Source organism: Lepidothrix coronata, unplaced genomic scaffold, assembly GCF_001604755.1.
Source record: "Lepidothrix coronata isolate B3197 unplaced genomic scaffold, Lepidothrix_coronata-1.0 Scaffold19, whole genome shotgun sequence".
Classification (NCBI taxonomy): Eukaryota; Metazoa; Chordata; class Aves; order Passeriformes; family Pipridae; genus Lepidothrix; species Lepidothrix coronata.
The window spans coordinates 5,671,667-5,692,182 of NW_016690199.1; the positions used below are offsets into that span (position 1 = coordinate 5,671,667).

Consider the following 20,516-nt stretch of genomic DNA (forward strand, 5'->3'; position numbering starts at 1 on the left):
TAAAAAACAATAGTACTCCAGGGGTCAGGGATCAGAACCCACGTCACTGCCTCCCAGATAGATGATCCATTTACGAGACTATATATAGATCAATCTCCTCTGCTTTGCCTAGTTCTTAGATTCATTGGATTTGGGATCAGCAGACGGGGACTTCCCAGAGACCAGACTATTTGGCAGATCTCTAGGAAGGGTCATTGGGGCAGGAAAGGCATCACAACCCAGCTCTCCAACTCCCTGGAGGAGGGCGGATTGCTGGGCTGGTCTGCAAAGAGAGGTTGTCAGAGGTTGTCTGCTTACAGCATCATCATAAAACAGGGAGACAATAATACACCATGGGGAGGGGCCTTCAAGCTCCTAACTCAAGGTCAAAGGGTCTGATGCTTCCAGCAGATATCCCAGGGTGTCTCCTTGCTCTGTGCAACCAAGGTATATGCTTGCTAAATCACGGTATATACCCTTTACCCATGCATTTTTACATGATGGCAATTTTATTTTTAAATAGAATAACACTGAAAACTCTCAAAACTCAATGATAATTGTAGTTACTTTATTTGCCCAACTGAACGTTAAATGTGTTTCTTCCTCTCTCTGAAAAATAATTAAATATATAATTCTCTTTTAGCTAACCAAAATACAGGCACGTTGGAAGAGTGCAGGTGTGAGGATGTTTCCAGTGCTGAACAAATGGAAGTATGAAAACTGAAGGTTCTCGTTCTGACAATTGTTGTTTTCAGTGTCAGCCAGTCTTGTCAAAAAGCAAACACAACACCTTGAGATCACACTTCAGAAGGACACAGAAGGATTGCCTGCTCAGTTTTCTGGGTGTACCTCAGTTCGTGCACTTTTTGGCATCCGAAGCTTCTGGTGCTGATAACAACTGCTATCTAATAGGACAGGCTACACGCACACGTCTCTGAATGTGGTGATAGCAATGCCTTAAAACAAGTATCAGAAGGCTAAAACTCCAAAGTAGCAAAATACAGTGAAATATAGCGACAGCAGTTTTCTTAACCAGCAACAAAAAGGAAGATAATAAGCACTAAACTCAGCAACGGAATCGGCACGAGGCAACTTCAGTACAAATGCTGGAACTGCACTTTTTCAGCCTCTAAAAGCACCTTTTACTTACAGTTACTTAAGAAAGGCATGCCTGTGAAGAATAGCACAGACTTGAACTTAAACAATATGGCATCTTAAATGAGCTAAACAAAATACAAAGCTGCAGGAGCTTTGATCTCCTATATTTATTTGCAATCCACCTCGAGACAGATGCTTTTACTACTGTCAAACGGTTTTACTCTATATCATCTTGAAAAGTGCAGTCCTCCAGGAAAATCTTCTCCCTGTTAATGTCTTCAGAGGCCTCATGTGAGTAAAGATATATGGAACAACAGACTAGTTAGTCTGGTCTAGAGATAACCAGAAGGTTTAATGAGTGTATTCTTTCTCCAACCCAGGCAGACTGGATCTAATAAAAGACACTTCGTCTGAATCTCATCTGAGCACTCCAGAGCAGATCTCGTAGCAACTCAAAAAGATGTCTGTGCCATAGGTGGGTAATGCAAGCCAGTCTGTGCTAGGGAAAACAATCAGACTTTGAAAGAACAGTCATATGGAGTATGCCTTAGAAAGAACAGAGATTTCCACGGCAAGTGAGTTCAAAAGTAGCATGGATGATTCTGAGTAAGAGTTATGAAGCATCTTCAACAGAAAAATCCCTTCCCCTCCAAATATCCAAGCCCTGAGGATCATTTCAAACAAACCCTTCCTCCATTTCAGCTTAATGGCAAAATCTGATCCTGAGAAGTGCTCATCACTTCCTCCTCTAAGTACCACTTAACACAGAACAGGACTTCATAATAATAGAAATCTCACTGAAAAATGCAAAAGCAAGGCAGATGGCAGAGGAAGAAAGTCCCCAAGTCCCCATTAAGTGTTCTGTAATAAGCAGAATTTTATTTAAAGAGAGGAAACAAAACAAGATCATGCAACAATTTCTAACAAGTCACCACTTACCCATAAGACACAATCAACCTCCTAACCTTTTCTTAATCTATGTTCAATGTAAAGTATTGAAAAGAAATTAAATCTATCCTGTACAGATTTCCCAAAATTACAGATAATTTGCCTAAATTTCAAATGATATTTTTAAACTACTATTTGCTAGCTTTAATAGTGTTTGAACAACTGCGAAAGCATGAACAGCCTTAATTTTTTATTTTTTTTTGGAAGTCTGTGTACGAGAAAAAAATAGCCCTTCCTAGGTCAGCAAGAACTTCTACTACCTATAAGAATTTCTCTTACCTATGATATCAAGCTTAAAATATAAAGAGACAATTACCAAGTTGCTTATGGGAATGGTAGTAAATCAAAAGTTTTTCTAACTTGAAACGAACATACTGCAGGTGACAATTTTATGGCAAACTAAGTTAAGTGGTGTTTGTCTGCTGAGACCCTGGAAAAAGCTTTATGCAGTAGTCAAATAGCAAACACTTCCTTACATAAACCCCTTGTACTCCACAGTTCAGACAATCTACATGGATTTTTAAACAGACCTCTTGATTTAATAAAATTGCTTTTTCAATCCTATTCTCTATGAAATTTAGTTACAAATGAACAACAGAGCAGCAGTTAAGCAAATGACAATAAAATGTTTCAATATATTTTTAGAGTAAGACTAATTATTTACAATCAATAGATTAGTAACTTCTTAAAAATACTTATTATGATCATTTTTTTAATCTTTCCTTTAATCTTGTCAAATAAAGTTGTTTAGCTGATAGATCTCTTACTGTAAATCTGAGAAGGTGGTTCTTAAGGACAGTTTGTATGTTAAGTTGTGCTTGTAGGAACTTAAGTGTTTCTCAAGAGCAGATTTTGTCTCATCTTTTTCAGAAGGTGCCAGAAACCAAAGACGAAATGTAGAAAGAATTATTTTCAAGCAGTTCAACTTCTGGGGACCTTTTAAAGTAATTTAATGATTTTTAACTTTTGATCAACTTCTGCTCTACAATCACTTAAAGTCGTCTTATAGACTATACTAATTTTTCATTTTATTTTTATTATTGTTCCTTTAGGTCAGAAATCTGAAAAGCATTAAATCATAATAAATATACGTTCACACATATATAGAAACATACTCCATTAGTATCTTCTTAAATAATATTTATATTTCCTTCTCTTTTTTAAAAAATTAAATGTAATCTATATTAAGACATGCTACAGTAGATCATAGTTTTATGCTGTATATTAACAACTGAATGAAGAACACTTTCTATTTTCTGGTCCAAAATAATTTCATCAAACCATTTTGATTAGTTTTGTCAATGTCCTTGAAGCAGCTTCCAAAAAGCTGCTAAACTACATCATCATTTTGACTTTTAAGATTGCAGAACAGAATTGATGAAGCACAGAAAACATCTATATATAACCTACTACTGCTCAAGATACTCTAACAATGTTATCAACCACTTCTGAAATACCCGATAAAATAAAGAGGGAGGGCAGAGAACATACAATGTTATTTTTCATCTCAAGAGATACTGCAGTGGAGAGGTACAGAGGGAAGAGTAACAAAGGAGAATGGGTTTAGTCTAGATTTAAGAAAAAATACAGCATCACAGAGCCAAAGACTGAACTTAAATTATATTCACTCATTTTACCATGAGCAAAATTTCATCAAAATTACAGTCTCTGAATACCTTTGTGAAGCTGTTAAAAGACAGATGCTATGCAACTGCAGCACTCCTTTAAGGAGAAGTGACACCATAAAAGCAGAGTCTGCAGCTGCTCACAAACTGCTCATGAGTCATGAGATCTGGGATAGGCAAGTCATATTGGCTCTGACATTTACTGGGGAATGAAATATCCATAGCTGGTTTCAAATTACGTTATTTGAGAGTGCTCCTGTACTTAAAGAAAGTGAAAGGCAATTTTGATTTCCTTCTTCAAACAGAAAATGGCTGAATTGTTCACAGATACTTCTTACAGTATTTCTGCTGTTCTGAAGAGAGAGGCAGCATGAACTATGTCAAAGTCAATTAAGGGACAGATAACAGTAAGTAATTTGCTCCTAATAAGCAAATACTGTTCACTGAACAGTTCACTTTTCAGACATCATGTTATATTTGTTATCCAAACACTAAGCTAGCATTTGGAAATATTTTAAAAGTTCACATATTTTCTTATTTTGCATTAAGCCTCTGTAAAAGCATGAATGGCTGCTCCTTTAATGACTTGTTTTAACATGCTGGAATTGTCTCAAAACAAGCACACAACCCACGAGTTTTCATCTTTTCTACAAGCAATGTTTGAATTTTTGCCCTTTCATACTGACTCATTAAATTTGCCATGTCAGGAAAGAGAATGACACTGCTCTGGGTATCAGAAGGTTATAATTTTTGGAAGCCAACATCATCCAGCTTTCTTGATAAGATAATAGCAAATAATTTGATTTTCAACCTTGTCCACTTTCTACATAAGAAAGTCACTGCCAAATCATGAGCCACAGCAAATGCCAACTGTTGTAAACACCTTTGCATTGAGCAGTTTAACCTACTTCAGTTGAGGAGCAGAGAATTACTTACGACAGAGAAAATAGTATCAGCATAGAGAAACAGCTTTTTGGGCCATTTTCCTGGATAGACCTTTGGTAAGAAGACACTACACAAGTTAAACTGAGTTTACCAAGAGACAGAAAATTAAAGTGGAATGTAATGTTTTCTCCCCTCTTTTTAAGAATACTACCTTCATGGGAGATGTCATCACTGATACATTCAGTCTCCTCTTCCTGCTGCCCCATCCCTTGTTAGCAGGGAAAACATGCCTCTTATAGATTACATGAAAAAGACCCACTTGCAGCACACAAAGAATGAGCAGTGTAACCAAGTCCTTTTTGCAAGAGATATTGGCAACTATTTCTCAGTCTGCTCTGCTATCCTGCAAAATAAGGTACCATTTCTCTGGGATAACATTCCCAGTATAGGATTAGTCATCCAACCAGTGCTGTGCTAATTGATGGGATGCAGATCTGCAGTTTCATTTCGCTGTTCCACTGCCCCTCTTTGCTGTTATACCCTAAGATACACAGAAGCCAGCAACTGGCTGATGAGAGACAAGCAGAACTAAAAAGCAAACTATAAAACCCAAATAAACTACTGCAACTCCACTGCCCCAGATTTACTTGAATTTCTTAACATGTCCTTTCAAAAGTACCACACATTTCAAAATCTTTAAAAGAAATGATGTAACATCATAAAATGTAAATCAAGTAGGCAAACACATCCACCGCTACTCTGCGAGATCACAGAGAGTTCAGTTCAAGCATTTTCATGCCAAGGGCAAAGAATGAAATCAGCAGTCAAAGGTCAGCTCCATTAGGCAGTCCCAACTCACAGACACAGAAATTATTCTCATCTTATAGATTAACTTGCAAATTATTACAGCAGAAACGAAAGCAAGCAGTGATGTTTAAGGAGAGATTAAAAAAAAACAAACAAGCAACCAGAAAGCAAACAACAGGCACTGGAGAAACAGATTATGTCTGTTTTCTATATTCAGAAAATATACTCCCAGGGTACTTTAGGAGGCTTCTTTCCACTCTGTATCCTTTCAAAGGACCAAACTTTGCCCATTTCGGGAACAAGGGAGAAGAGCTGCATTTGTACCGTATACTTAGAAATGACTGCATGGTAAGGCAAGTCCCTAAATTCACAGAATCACAGACCATGCTGAGTTTGAATGGACCCACAAGGATCATCAAGTCCAACTCCTGGCCCTGCACGGGACCATCCCCAAGAGTACCACCATGTGCCTGAATACTAGTGTAGTTCAAATGCTTCTTGAACTCTGTCAGGCTTGGTGCCACGACCACTGCTTCGGGGAGCCTGTTCCAGTGCCCAACCACCCTCTGAGTGAAGAACCTTTTCCTAATATCTACCCTAAACCTCCCTTGACACAACTTCAGGCCATTCCCTCAGGTCCACAGGAAACCACAGCCAGACCCTCACTCCTGGCAAACCCTGTACAGCCCAACAAGTGTCACCTGCTGTGCCGCCTTTCCCACAGCACTCTAGCAAGCATCCCAGACTCACAAGGGTGAGGATAAAGGAAGAGGGAGGCAGGCACTTCAGCACCACGCCACTTGAGCAGAGCCTTCCCTCACCCTGTGCTCTGTGCTGCTTGCCCATCCAGCCCCTTGCTTAGCACACAGCAGGTGCTCAGGATGTAGCTCAATCCTGCACTCTGCCATGTGCCTATAAAGCTTCTGCGTGCTACAAGAAGAGTAAATTTTCATTAGGAAAGGAAAACAAAAACCTGTGTCCCTACTATTTTCCCTGAGTGTTAAAAATATTGTTTTATTGTTTAGCATAGACCTAAATCACCAGGTTACAACAGTTACAATCAACCACCAGGTTACAATCAACATTTTACCTGTATAGGTGGCTCAATCATTATCCACGCAGGAAGCATCAAACTTGGGTTAAGAGGTTGAGTTCCTACACGGAAATAAATGCCACCATTGGTGTCACAGGCCCAAACATGCTGATTTCCACAGGTCAAGCTGATCAGCTTTACAGCACCTAATAACAAAGAGAGTATTAACAACCTGGCATTATCCCTTCAAATTCAGCTAATAATGAGAACTTTTATTTGGACTTCATTGTATTAAACTAGCTTTAAACACAGTCACATAAAAATGATTAAAAGTTAATACAAGTTATGAGACCAAAAAACAAAAAAAAAAATCACTGGATGCAATGAATAAAGCTAATAGGCAGTATATATCTGAGAAATTTCTCTTCTAAATCTTAAAATAAATGTTTTAGTCACAGGATACTGCAATTTCTAAAGCACACGAAAAATATGCTATTAAAATAACCAAATTCAAGCAGGGAACCATTCCGTGACAAATGTTATCAGTGCCTAGACAAACTTTCACATGACCTAACATGAACTCTTCTCTGTGGCTGGCCGGGCTTGTAGACTTTTAGAGGTGTTGATCCGCTAATACACGTTCAGCAAAGAACATTCCCTAATGCCAGCACTTCAAAAATATGAGAGCACGTGGATTATGCATTTCAGTGTTAACATACCAGTGTCACATCTGTAAATAAAGGAACTCATTTTCAAACGGATTTATATTCACCAGTGTACGTATTTATTACAGTCATATCACAAGTGCAGCGGTATTTTAACCCTGTGTAAGTCAGCACCACGAAAAAAAAGCTGCCAAATAAGTGTGTTTTGGAATTTTGGGGTGGTCTGTGGATTGGGTTTAGTCTAGATACCTGCAAGGACAGTAGAGAAGTATGCCTGATATTTTAGACTAAAAGAACTCCTAGTTAAACTGTCTACTGAAACTCTTTCACATTCATTTTAAAATAGCCATGTGATGTAATATAACTAACATTTTATTTCTTTTTTTCTCCCCCTGTTGGACAATACAATGCTAAGTAACAGAAAACATGTTCCAAAGAACAAGGGACCCATCAGTACAGACCCACTACAGAAGGAATGCTCTGGTCAGACTCCAAACTAAAGGCTCTAAAAATAGGCCTTGCTGGTTAACTGAACATGCCAGTGCTGCTTGGGATATCCCATTCTTGGTAACAGTTCACTCTTCAGGTATGTGAAGTCTGGCAACAAACCCTTGTAAAATGCATCAGGCACAGCATTCCTAAAAGAATGGGGTGCAATTTTATCCCACAGAGTGCAAGTTCAAAGCATTTACTTCTGCAAAAGGCAGTATTCGCTGTCGTTAAGGCTTGCTGAGGGAAAGAGTAGGAAACAACAGGACAACACAGACTCATTTTTAAATTATCTCTAATAGTAAGCAGATCTCATTAACCAAAATTATTTAACTCTCTGAATCATAGGAATATGAATTAATTATTCTCATCCCAAAATTTCCTTTAATCATACAGCTTCACATTAAAAACAAAATGACAAAACTATACACAAAAAACCTCTACTGCTTGGGATAAGAATACCTATAACAACTTCTTTTTGCAGGGAGGGGCTTGACGTTCAGCTACAAAGTCCAAATCTTACTTTAAACCTTATTATTCCTTCTAACATAACATATGACTCGAAGTAATGGCTTCATCATATGATACCTCAGCTGTTGAAGTGTTCTGATCCAGACAAACATCAGAGCACTCACACGTGGAATCACATATCACCTACTCGGCACAGCTGATATTATTTACGTCTACAGGACAATTTGATATTCAAAAAAGCCACCCTTATGTAAATATTTTGGGGTCCCTCCCTCCTCCCTCTTACTGTTTGGATCTTAGGAGAAGGTCATGCTAACCACAATCATCTCCTGTTTAGAGCAAGTAGCGGGATTCAAAGGCATTGTTTATTGTTAAAACCTAAAGGTCATTCTACTGTATTTAGATAGCAGTAGTGGAACTCTAATCAAAATAATTTACTAGGTACTACTCCCAGTACATAGTGTAAAGGTAAGAGGATGATACTACCAACATAATATGAATATTTCAACCTTAATGCTGGCAACCCTATCACTTCACAGAATTCTGAATTGCATTTTTCAGCAAGTTGCTCCCACTTCCTCATGCCCCTCCAGTTACAGCCCTAATGTTTCAGGAGTAAACTTAAATATACACCTGAAAAATAACAATAGTTCTCCAATCTCCTCAGCCCCATTAGAGCAAATAAAAGCTCTTGTATTATAGCCATGGATACGCACTTGTCAGCACTGATCTCCAGTTGCAATTAACAGGAGGAAAAATCCCTAAAACATTTTCACATTTCAGTATTAACCCACAAGTGACAGGTAAAGTGGAGTATTTGAAGTATTTCCTGACCCAGATCTCTGCTATACCACCACCATGTGCCACAGAGCTGACAAGAACACCTGAATGTAAAGGTTGAAATTCTGAACTGCTGAAGTTCACAGGTCAGATATTACAGTCCACCAACTCCGATTGTGCTGATTTCCTTTATTAATTCTTTTGAGATTTTCAGACAATAGCAAGAAGTTATTTATTATTTCTGTTAAATAGTTACTGTCTGAATTGCTGGAAAGCAGTGGTTAGTGAAAAAACTTTCAAACTGTATTACGGAATATGAGAAGGACAGTCAACAAATCGATCCTGTAAGTCAGTGAAGGTAAAAGGCATCAAACAGTGTTTAAACTATGGTATGGTGAGTCATTTGGAACCAATTCATGTCACAGAATCACAGAATCAGCTGGGTTGGAAGGGACCTCCGAGACCATCAAGTCCAACCCTTGATCCAACACTCCCATGGTTACCAGGCCATGGCACTAAGTGCCACATCCAGTCTCATCTTAAAAACTTCCAGGGACAGAGAATCCACCACTTCCCTGGGCACCCCATTCCAATGCCTGATTACCCTCTCTGTAAAGAATTTCTTCCTAATATCCAACCTAAACCTCCCCTGGCACAGCTTAAGACCTCTTGTCTTGCTGAGAGCTGCCTGGGAAAAGAGACCAACCCCCACCTGGCTACAACCTCCTTTCAGGGAGTTGTAGAGAGTGATGAGGTCTCTCCTGAGCCTCCTCTTCTCCAGGCTGATGATGAATTCATCAGGTCTAAAAAACCTGGTGTGCAACTGACAAACAAATTAATTTTAGAATACACATTTTAAAAAGTTTTCCATGAAGTATTACAAATTGTACACCAAAATTGTACATGAGGCTTAAAGTGTGCCAGCTATGTCTGCCTTTCTTCATCCCTGAAGTTAAAACTGCTTGTCTATTCTCAGACCAGTCATTAACATTGCCATTAAAAATAGAAAAATTGTAAAACAGGTGAATTATTTTTAAAATGGTGTGAGAATGGTGCATAGTCTCAATTTCTTTTATCTTCACTTGAAACAGGAACGCAGGTTAGCATGGAGATAGGAATGTTTTAAGTCAGACTAGCACAGAAATAAATCTGATTGGAATACTGCTGATGAAGTTGACAAGTAACCTGATTACCCCAGAGCCAAACTCCAAAGTGGGAGTATATTCTAATGATCAAAACATGGTCAACCACCTAAGCAAATGAAAAGAGCAGTTAACCAGCACCATGTTCTAAGCATTATGCTGAATTATTAGATCAGTATAAACCTGAACATGGGTGTTATCAGCTCTATCACTCATGGATGATGCAACTCTCGGAGCATAATTTTTCCTTGACAGGATCCTAATGCAGATTTTTTGGCACTGTTAAAAGCCTGTTTTTAATCACAACATTCAGGGCTTTGTGTATGGAACTGCCTGAGACCAGGTGATTATGGTTACACTGCAGAACAAGAGTCAGACTAGTTAAGCTGCTGGTAAACCTGCACAGCACCGTGTCAGGCTGAGCCATCTCAGACTGACCAACTGCAAATTATCTTGCAAACAGTAAACATGATGTCCACAGGAAAAGGCTAAACAGAACACTGTTTGAAAGCCACAGCTGTTCCAGATATTTTACAGTCCTCTGCCGTGAGGCCCATTATTGTAAGTTACTATTTGATCCAGTAAATATTATATCCTATATCAGTACACTGAAGGATACTTACGGAAAACATTGACAGTATGCTACGGGTTAAGAGATATTCTACTCAATAAAAAAGTCATACCTAGTTGGGTGAGATCCAGTTTTGTCCAATGCATCCCTGTTGGGCAGCTGGATGAAAGTGTTCTGATAAATATCTGCCCAAGACTATCCAAACCCCAAATGGCATCCTGGCAGGCAGAGTAGTGCACCATCTCGGCCTCCGGTGGCAGCTGGACTGTAGAAGGACGAAACTGAGGATTCTGATCACTGACACAAAACAGATCCTTGTTGCTTTGGCACAACCACAGAAAGCTTCCTATGGAAAGGACATTTCTGTTACTAAAATAATTCCTAATCCACTCTGAGAAAAACTTACACATTTACTTTTTTCTGAAAAAAATGATCAGTGCATTCGAAGGCAAAACGAAAGCTTCTTGGCTATGTTCATAAGGTAAGACTTTGAAGTAAAAATACACATCCTAAGCCCTCATTTAGGCACTTAAATACTCTATTTCTCAAATCAAGTACTAAGTGATCTCATTTGGAGAAGTGTTTCATTTGAAGAAACTAACAGAGAAAAGACACACGTAACAATGCACTATCACCTCCCTTTATTCTTTTGCTCTTATCCTTGATAATAGCCTTTGAATACAAAGTATTCTTTTGCAGCTCTAAATCATATATTTTTGCCAATAAAGCCAGTGTACTTAGATAATGGAATTGCTAACTATTGTAACTAGAAGTTCAATTCCCTGGTCTCAGTTTTACTGATGAAATGTGCAATTTTGCTGCAATAACTGTACTGACAGGGGAAACACTCGGTTAGTACAGGCATTCCAGCAGAGCGTGCTCCAAGATTTCCTATTACAAATTCTGGTGATTCATGCATCGGCAATTTAGGGAGTTACTGCTCTTAAAGAACTGCCCATTTCTCTGTTGGATGCCACTCCACACGAAAGGTGAGAGTGAATAATATGTTATTTTAATCTCCAGTAGTTTTACAGACATATTTTCACCCTACTTCAAATACTTTAGATCCCTGCATATAGAAGAGACACCCAAAATTTGAAGTAATTCAAGGACATTTAATTACTTACACCATCAATTCCACTCTATTTAAAAATCAGATATTATATGCCTGCACTGTTGATTCACTAACCTTCTTTAGATGAAGCTGTGGAAGCCAACACAAAAATCCACTTTGTGGCAGAAGCAGTACCACGAGGCACAATATTATTCCAATAAGTGCCTTGAAAGGAAGGACAGGGCGGCATTAATATGAAACTTAATTTTCTCTTAAAATTTGTTGTTACTTAAAATGTTACAGTTTGAAAGAAATTCTATTGCGATCAATTATTAAATATCATTTAGACAAGATTTTCTGTGTAAATCTTCTAAGAAACTGTTGAGGGGAGGGGGAACATATGTGTCCCCCTGACACATATGTATACATATGTACACACACAGAGAGAAAACTGGGAATGCAGAAAAGGATCAAGGACAAGATTAGTTGTCTTCAACAGGGGACTAATTTGGTCATGAGATTAAACAATGTCCTAGGCCTATTGTCAGCATTTACCTGGATGAAGAAATGTACCAAATCAAAATTCTATTTTGAGAAATAAAGCAAGAAAAATAAAGCAATTCCTCTACTAGCACTGAAAAACCATAACATTACTGCTTTGCATAGTCACACTGATGGTGAACCAGATTCCATTGTGCTAAATAAAACTTAAGCTTAAGATTGCCTTCTCATCCCAGAGAAGAGACTTCTCAGCGCAGAGAAATGTAGGTGTTAAAAGGAGTTACCTGTGCACAGCTCACCAGCTGACAACGACTTTTCCACAAAAAATATTTCCCTTTAAATGAGAAAGTATTTAAGACTAAATGCTAATGAATCATTTAATTTAATTTTTAAGCATGTTTGTTAAAGCTGCCCTGACTTGCCATGGGTAATTTTTGTGGTGCTGTAGTTAGTTATTTCCTCCTAATTTTCTTAACTTAAAAATATTAGATGTAAAAACACACCAACCTATTAAGTTTCCCTTTGCTACATGGAATTCATTTTTGCCTGAAGAGATCCAGACTCCACTGCCATTAACTCCGAGGAGGCTGGGCTGACACTGAAGCTGCTGTGACCAAAATGCCATTCGAAGCTTATCAGCCACCTTCTCCACAGGTGCCTGAGCTGCTGTTGCCACTGTATGAGTTGCCTGGATTATTGTCTGGAACAGGCTGCACTGGTCAAACACTACGTAATCAGTGATGCTCACCTGGGGGAAAAAAAAAGTGCTCTTGATAATTAATTAAGCTTTTGGCTGAACTGCACAATCTTTTACCAGAAGCTGGTTTTTTGGTGTGGGTTCTTTATGGACAGGAAATCTACCAAGAGTTTAGAAAGCTTCAAAGTGCAGGAGGGGAAAAATAAAAAAGGTACATTTTGAATAAGTGTCTCGCTAATAAACCACAATCAATATTAAGCATCAGCTTACAACTCCCTCCTACCCAACAATCCATTTAGAATTCTGCATTTATAAAAGCCCTTCTTTTTAGGACATCACCTCTTCTCTGCCTCTAAAAACATGTTGAACTCTGCAAACCAAGAGGTGAATTTTCAATTTCCCAAAGGAAGAGAGAAATTTGAGCAGTGTAGCAATTCAAACCACATCACAAAAACTTGTATGCAATACTCCTTTACAACAACCTCATGGACATTTTAATTCATAATGAAGGAGGTGGTCTAAGTAAGCAATTGCCCAAGTTCGGCCATGGACAACTAGGTTGGCAACACTTTGGGATACTCTTAGTAAGGAAGGAAATGCCTAAGAGCACAAAAAGAGAACCAGTTTGCCAATAACCTCAAAGCCAAGCTACTCATGATGCCCACATGCAAGAAGAGATTATATATGCACATAAACTGAAATTCTTTTAACTTAGGTAGGCATGTAGACAAACAGATTTTCTGTATAACAATTTTTGTACCCTCTTCTTCCCCACTCCTGTCTCTGGGGAAAACAAGAAAATCTGGAGAAACCAGAGTCAGGAATTCTAAATCAAAACCAGACAGCACTTGCAGTAACTGAGTTGTTTTTACCCACATGAGCTGTGACTGAGGCAAACAGCTCCACACGGTTCAAAGAAACCTCAACTGAATGGAAAAATGTGTAACACATTTTTTTTGCACAGTTACTTATTATTTATTTTACTCAGCTAAGGAAAAGGATGGGCACTGGAAGACAAGAGAAGAGGCTGCATTCAGCAGCCAGATGTGATGCTCTGCCTCAACAGCATGTTCTACTGCCACTGTAAAGGTACCAGGCTACAGTCACCATTGATATGACCTGGCAGAGCATTTCTTCTGTTCTTGAAAACTCCTGTGATGCTGCTCTGGATGACCATGGGATGGTTTTCCCCCCCACCCTTTATGGCAGACATGAAAAGGGATTTCAGCCATAGCCACACTGCAGTTTTAATATACTGAATAAAGAGTGCTGTAATATATCGAGCAATTAATTTTTATCTTCGATCTTGTGGGAAAACAACACAAATAATAAACCCAAGCTAAAAGACTAAACTGAAAGCAAAATAAAAAAATGCCTACTTGCCACCAATGGTTATCATCTCCTTGTGGTTTCTTTGAAACTATACCAGTTCTGAACCAGAGATTGCCATGGATATCCAAAGCCCATAATGTCTGCTGATCTCCAAGGGTTATGCACACTGGTTCCAAAGCTTGCATTTCACTGGAAATGCAAACAAGCAAAAAAATTAAAAACCTTACTTCAAATTATGTTTATGGTATTTTAAGGAAGCTCTTACAATGCTAATAGCAGTTTAAAATGATTGAACTCAGTGGGGCCAAGCTAAAAAACACATTTGATATCAAATTTTCACGGTTATTCAGTAATTTATATTTCATTAGTTTGTATAAGTAAAAAACATTCAACAATAAAAAAAATAAGTCTTTCAAAGATTACTAAAGATTTGAAACTTGGATACATAACAATAAAACTAAACAAAACCTATTTTAAGTAATCAAGAGCTGTGTTCTTTGAGTTTTTGATAAAACAGCCTCATAAATGTGTCTCCTCCAACTTCCTTGACCTATTCTGAGAACAATACTAGCAGTTCAGGGACCATAAATAGAAAACTTAACCTAACTATATGGCAAAGATAAACACTGAATTTAGGACTGCAAGTTTTCTGCATAAGTAAACAATTTTCAAGCTCAGAAATTCAACAGGTGATCGTATCAGACACTGAAAAGGTAGCAAACAATGCTAGTTCTTTCAGATAACCTTTCTCAACAATTTAAGAACAAATACTGACTGCTTTCTGCAATTTTAATACAAACCCCAAGAACACTAAATGTAGCTAAGGTGTAGGTCAAGCAGCTTTGTCATTAAATAAACCAATTAAAGTGCATGCGAATTTCAGGTTTGAACAAGATACTGAGTAGTTTCTTAGACTTTTCAAGGGCCAAAATACCAGGCTGTGAGGTAAGACAAGTTAAAGCTTCACAATAGAATATCCAGTAGATAAAATCATATGACGACAAGAACTGGAATTTCCTCCTATACTTGCTTCAGGCTGATGTCACAAGAGAGACTACATTCTAGATTCTCAAAGCCAGCATTAGAGACTCAGGGCTTTTAACTTGAGCACAAAACAACTACTGCGAGCACAGGATCAACTACAAAGCTAAATATCAACCACACAAAGTATTTATAAAAATCTGTGACTGGATGACCAAGAAAATTCTGAGATTTAACCTCAGGGGAAAAAAAAAAAAAACAACAAACCCTCAAATAACTGGTGAGCTCAAAGTCATTATGGCATGAAGCAGTACTTAATAAAAGCAGAAATGTCCCACCACAGTGCCATTACCTGACAATATCACTCTTCCACTGCTCTCCCTCAGGACAGAAGCTGCGCACTCCCTCCCGGTACAGCAGGGCCCGCTGCTCACTCAGGGCCCACACTACATTATTTCTGGATGTAACCTGTGACAGTGGATAAGGGCAGTCAACCTTTACTGCTCGGGCACAAGGACGATCCACACTCAGGCCTAGAAATCAAAAAACGAGGATTGCTTTACAAACTTTGGCTTTTGCAACAAAAAGAGATAAAGCAACTCAGCGAAAGAAAATGAGAAGAGGAATATCCCTGACACGCTAACATTTGTCATTTGATCATTATTTCCTTTCTACAAACTATTAATAATTTCCTCTAATATAAGTGAGTTTACATTTTAAGAAATAAAGCACTGTACATCCTTCAACATCCTGCAGGGCCCACTAGTCATGTCCTGTCATTTCTGTTCCTTTTCTCCCTCTAGTGTCAGTACCAGGAATCTCCATTTACAAAATCCCTATTAGACCTGACAAAGCATCAAAGGAAAAGTCAGTAAAGGAAGAACTTTTGCCCAAAACATGCCAGGGAGAGAAGCAACCTGATCTGAATAGTGGCTGCAGAGCAATTGCAAAAGAGCATGCCACAGTCTGTAGTACTGAAAGGAGCAGAGAGGTTCTGCTAGCTTTACAGGCACGTTGCACACATCTATATATCTAATCTACAGGAACATATCTTCTTCACAATTACACTGAAGTTTGATTTACACAGCTCCATGTAAAACACCTCAGGAGACATAGTTTTTGTTTAATCTCATGCTGCCAAAGCCAGTACAAATAGATTCATCTATGTGATACTCTAAATTAACAAGAATGCTCATTTTTAAACCTCTGAGCACACACTTTTGTTATAAATGTTAGACGAGACAGTGAAGGGAATGAAAAAATCCTGGAGAAACAATTTCCACTGGTTGTCTCACATTAACAAGACATATATACTGCAAATTTACTTCTCGCATCAAAAGACAAATTTAGGAGCCTAAAAACAGCAGAATGTAAGCTGATGTAATCAAACCAATCTCTCACATGGCAGAAAAGCGTTGATTCAAACCTCCACAGAGCCCTGTGTGATTGGCATCAAAAGTTCACTCTTGATCACCACTATCCAAGCTGGCTGGCACTATGCATGTGACCATGGGCAGGGCCACTTGATTTCTCTGTAACTACTACATTTAATTAAAAGAAAGTAATTTGAGTAGATTATCTTCAAAACAATTATGCATACTTAAACAGTTTTCTTAATCACGAAGAATTTCTGTATTGTGCTACAGTAACTAAATTTAAAAAAGAAAATAGGAGAGTGCCAAAATTAAAAGTAAATGAGAATTTTGACAGCCACTCTGAAATGTTGTCCTGCTTTAGTAGGTCTTACAGTTTCCCCTTTACCTCAGTCTTCCTCTTCATTCTCCAGTAATTCCTTCATCATATTATTGGTAATTTTTCCTTACCAAGTCAGCTCTCTGTGCAACACCAGCATGCCCAGGAGTCCTTGATACTTTTCTCCTTTAACTCTAAAACTTGTACCTTCATCCTTGCTCCTTGTATTTAGCAATAATATTGTTTGCATAACACCTTCAAATGCATCCTCTTCTATTCACTGAAGAACTTAAAACTATGGTCATGACTTCAAAGTTGACACTGCACTATGCCTTTTCCAGTCCTTGCCTCATTCACATCCAACAAGAAGGCAGCTGTAAAGATGCTGCTCCACAGCCCATTCCATTCCTCCATGGCTTTGCTTTCTCTATCACATAAAATACATACCACCTGTTTATACTTCCAAAGCACTTCATGATCTGTCTCAGAACACTTTCATTATCAAGTGGTAACTCTTATCTTCAAGAGATCTGTGCTTTTCATAACACAATACAAATACTTTCCCCTTTTCTGCCCCCATACCTAAATTCCTTCTGAACAGCCACACAGTATCTCATTGCCTTTCAAAGTCCTTCTAAAACTGTTAAAATCCCTAAATCAAGAAAACGCACTTAAGGCTCAGTTGTTTCAGTGCACCGTACCATTGCCAAAGCAAGGATATTATTTTCATATTTTCTGCAATCCCTTTCCATTTCTCTGCATCCATCCTATATCCTCCACATGTCAAACTCTCTATACTGTAGGTACTCCACTTGGCACACATAAAAAGTGTCCATGAACTGGCTTTTCCACTCTCCTAATTACACAGAACTTCACAACTGTTTCCAAAATTTTCTCAAGATAAAAAGGCTTCCCTATGTCCTGGCTGCAAATAAAAGTTTATAGCAAACTGTGGACATTCTATAGATTTGAAATCTAATGATCTCAGCCTGCAAAAATTCAAAGAGCCTGTAATTAATTCAGGTACCTGTTTGCAGATACAGATCTCCATTTGTTCTGATAATCCAGGCGGTGTCATCACTTAAAGCTACAAATACAGCCTGGGGTAAAGCCTCATACCAGTGGCGTTTTCCTTTTATAGTTACTTTTCCACAAGCAAAGGCTTTGTTAGTCTTCTGCTCAATCTTCCAGAGAAGAGCCCCTATGTGAGGAGTTGAGAGAACATAACAGCACTCAGCAATTACTGTAACAGACTCAGCTGATGTGTCCTACCTACACCCAAACCTATGGGAGAGGAAAAGGAAAGCAGCAGTATTAAACAAAAATGCAAGATTAAAAAACACTTGGAATTTTTTTTTTTTAAAAGCAAGACCAGAGCAGTGACTAACTTGTCTAAGAACTGCTGAAATGCATATACCATTAGAATATGTGTGATTTTTAAATATTCAAATGCAAGTTACTTTTCCTCAGTTAAACACTGAACACTAACAAACAAGTTCTATGTCAGGGCCAATGCTGAGAGACTGAAGTTCATGGCTTGCTTCTGTCCTAGTCTAGTACATCCTTGGTGCATAAAGGAAAAGGGTTTAATTTTGGTACTTCCACCTTTCACAAATATTAGTAGTAAATCACAGCTTTTGTGGACCAGTCACAAGTGACTGACCAGGTGTGCTGGCCACCCTGCACTGGGCAGTGTTATTACCTTCTCGTTACTCAGCAATGCCACTGCACAAATCCTTCTCCAGAATTCTCCCCTCATTTGAATTAGCAAGGACAGCTTAGAAAAAGAAAACCAAACAGAAGCCCAAACTTAACTGCTAGTTCATACCAGAACAGTACATTGTCATATTAACCTCCTTTGAATAATTCCACAAAGTACCATTTGATTCCACTTTGACATTTGTGGTTAACGTGCTCCTGCATTAATACACCCATGGCAAAAATGGCTTCCATAGATTCAATGAAAAGCTGGGTGAGTTCCTGGAACTGAAGGACAGTAAATGCAGAAGAACAACCTTTTGCCCAGGAAATCTTTGAGCCACCAATTGTAGCCTAAAAATACCAAGGGCACACTTCACACATGCCCATTGCTTTGACTTTTCTGCAGGGACCTGCTTTTGACCACTCTTACGGGTAAGATACTGAGCTGGGTGAACCTACCATCTCACCTAGTACAACTACTCCTAAATTGTTTTAGCCATAACAAAGGTTAAATAGAATTTCTTTCTTCCCCTACAGAGAGAAGGGAAGATTGACATGTGCTTTTAGAAACGACAGGGAAGAAAAGTAGCAGCAAGGCAGAAGACAAAGTAATGGAAATAGCTGAGAAACTTGTATTTTCCCACCAGTCCTGGAACAATCTGGAAGGCCAAAAGTGACAAGTTTATAACCAAAACCTACTTATTTTTAATCCAACATAATCCTCCTTCCCAACCACTCAGAACAAATTCATATGCAAATGCATCAAACCTTAAAAGGCATTTTTTTCTTCAGTATTTAAAAAGAAGTCAAATCAACAAATCCACACATATGCAAAAGCAATTCAACATTTACAACAAAAAGAATTTTAAATTTGTGAATCACAGAATGGTTTGGGAGGAAGGGAATCTTAAAGATCAACTAGTTCCAACTCCCCTTGATATGGACAGGGAGAGCTTCCACTACACCAGATCACTCAGGGCCCCATCCAACCCGGCCTTGAACACTTGCAGGGATGGGGCACCCACAGCTTCTCTGGGCAACCTGTTCCAGTGCCTCACCACCCCCACAGTAAAGAATTTCTCTAGTTCTGTAACAAAAATCAAGGTTTTGTATAGAAAGGGAGCTCTTCATTCATCTCTGCCTACCACTGAACTGCTACTTCTGAAGTTCACTTCGATCAGACAAACGCGGGTTGAAAATCTTCCAAAATGCAACGTGAACCCATTAGAAAGACAGCCACTTACACTACAACATGGGATGCAGAGGTAGTGAAGTCATGTAACTGTGAGGGGTTTTTTTTAAAAACAAAACCAACACATTACTTTTATGTGAAACAAGCCATAAACAACCAAGTTTTCATAAATACCATATTTAAATAAAAAGCAATAAACTGCCTAAGTGGAAATTACATTTGCACTGAACTCTATCTGTAATCTCGAAAATTACAAGTTTCATCTAATTAAACAAAAAAAGCAAAGAAAATGCCCAAGTTTATGCAAGTTTTCGAGGTGACAGTGCAGCAGAAACCAACCTACCTGACGGGGACACGGCCACTTGCTGGACTCCATCCTCAAACTTCTGCCAGCGCAGCCCGGCCGCAGGAAGGGCACTGCAGTACAGGCTGCCTCGGTAGTCCAGGCACCAAATGTACTTTTCTGAAACAACCAGGCTCAGGATGCCATAACCAGGGCCAGAGTACCCCATCCAGCTCTCTGCAAACTAAAAACTGCACAGTCAGAACAGTGTCAGGTGACTTCCAACTGCACAAGAAAACGGGTATATAAGTACAGCACCTCCCATGTTTTGATTAAAAACCGCTGAACTTAAGAATCTTAAGTAACCTTAATCAATGAATAAATTTGCCTTGTGTAAAATAAAAAACTACATCTGCCAGTGTTCTCTATGTACTGCACAATAAGACTGCTAGAACAACAGTTTTAGCAAAAAAAAACAAACCCCTCCACACTGTCATCCACCTCCAAAAAGTGGAAAATCTTCTCTTATTAGTTAAAGAACACATACTTAAAGTAAATGGCAGGTGCAAAAAAGGAATACATAAAAAGCT

General features: G+C 38.6%; 1 protein-coding gene across 4 annotated transcripts in view; it reads right to left on the reverse strand.

Moving 5' to 3' along the window:
* TECPR2 (tectonin beta-propeller repeat containing 2) overlaps positions 1-20,516 on the reverse strand; it is a 43,839-nt gene that overhangs the window by 9,292 nt on the left and 14,031 nt on the right. For 3 of the 4 annotated variants that reach the window (XR_001873573.1, XR_001873574.1, XM_017807436.1), the window contains exons 11-18: positions 19,987-20,170; positions 17,778-17,951; positions 15,411-15,591; positions 14,125-14,266; positions 12,556-12,796; positions 11,683-11,772; positions 10,606-10,839; positions 6,433-6,581 (exon numbers count right to left, since the gene is read on the reverse strand). Coding sequence is in view for 2 of the 4 variants with exons in the window: in XM_017807436.1 (XP_017662925.1) it covers positions 6,433-6,581; positions 10,606-10,839; positions 11,683-11,772; positions 12,556-12,796; positions 14,125-14,266; positions 15,411-15,591; positions 17,778-17,951; positions 19,987-20,170 (1,395 nt within the window). In the remaining 2 variants the exon portion in view is untranslated. The remainder of the gene's footprint in view (positions 1-6,432; positions 6,582-10,605; positions 10,840-11,682; positions 11,773-12,555; positions 12,797-14,124; positions 14,267-15,410; positions 15,592-17,777; positions 17,952-19,986; positions 20,171-20,516) is intronic. The other variant, XM_017807437.1, reaches the window with a different exon arrangement.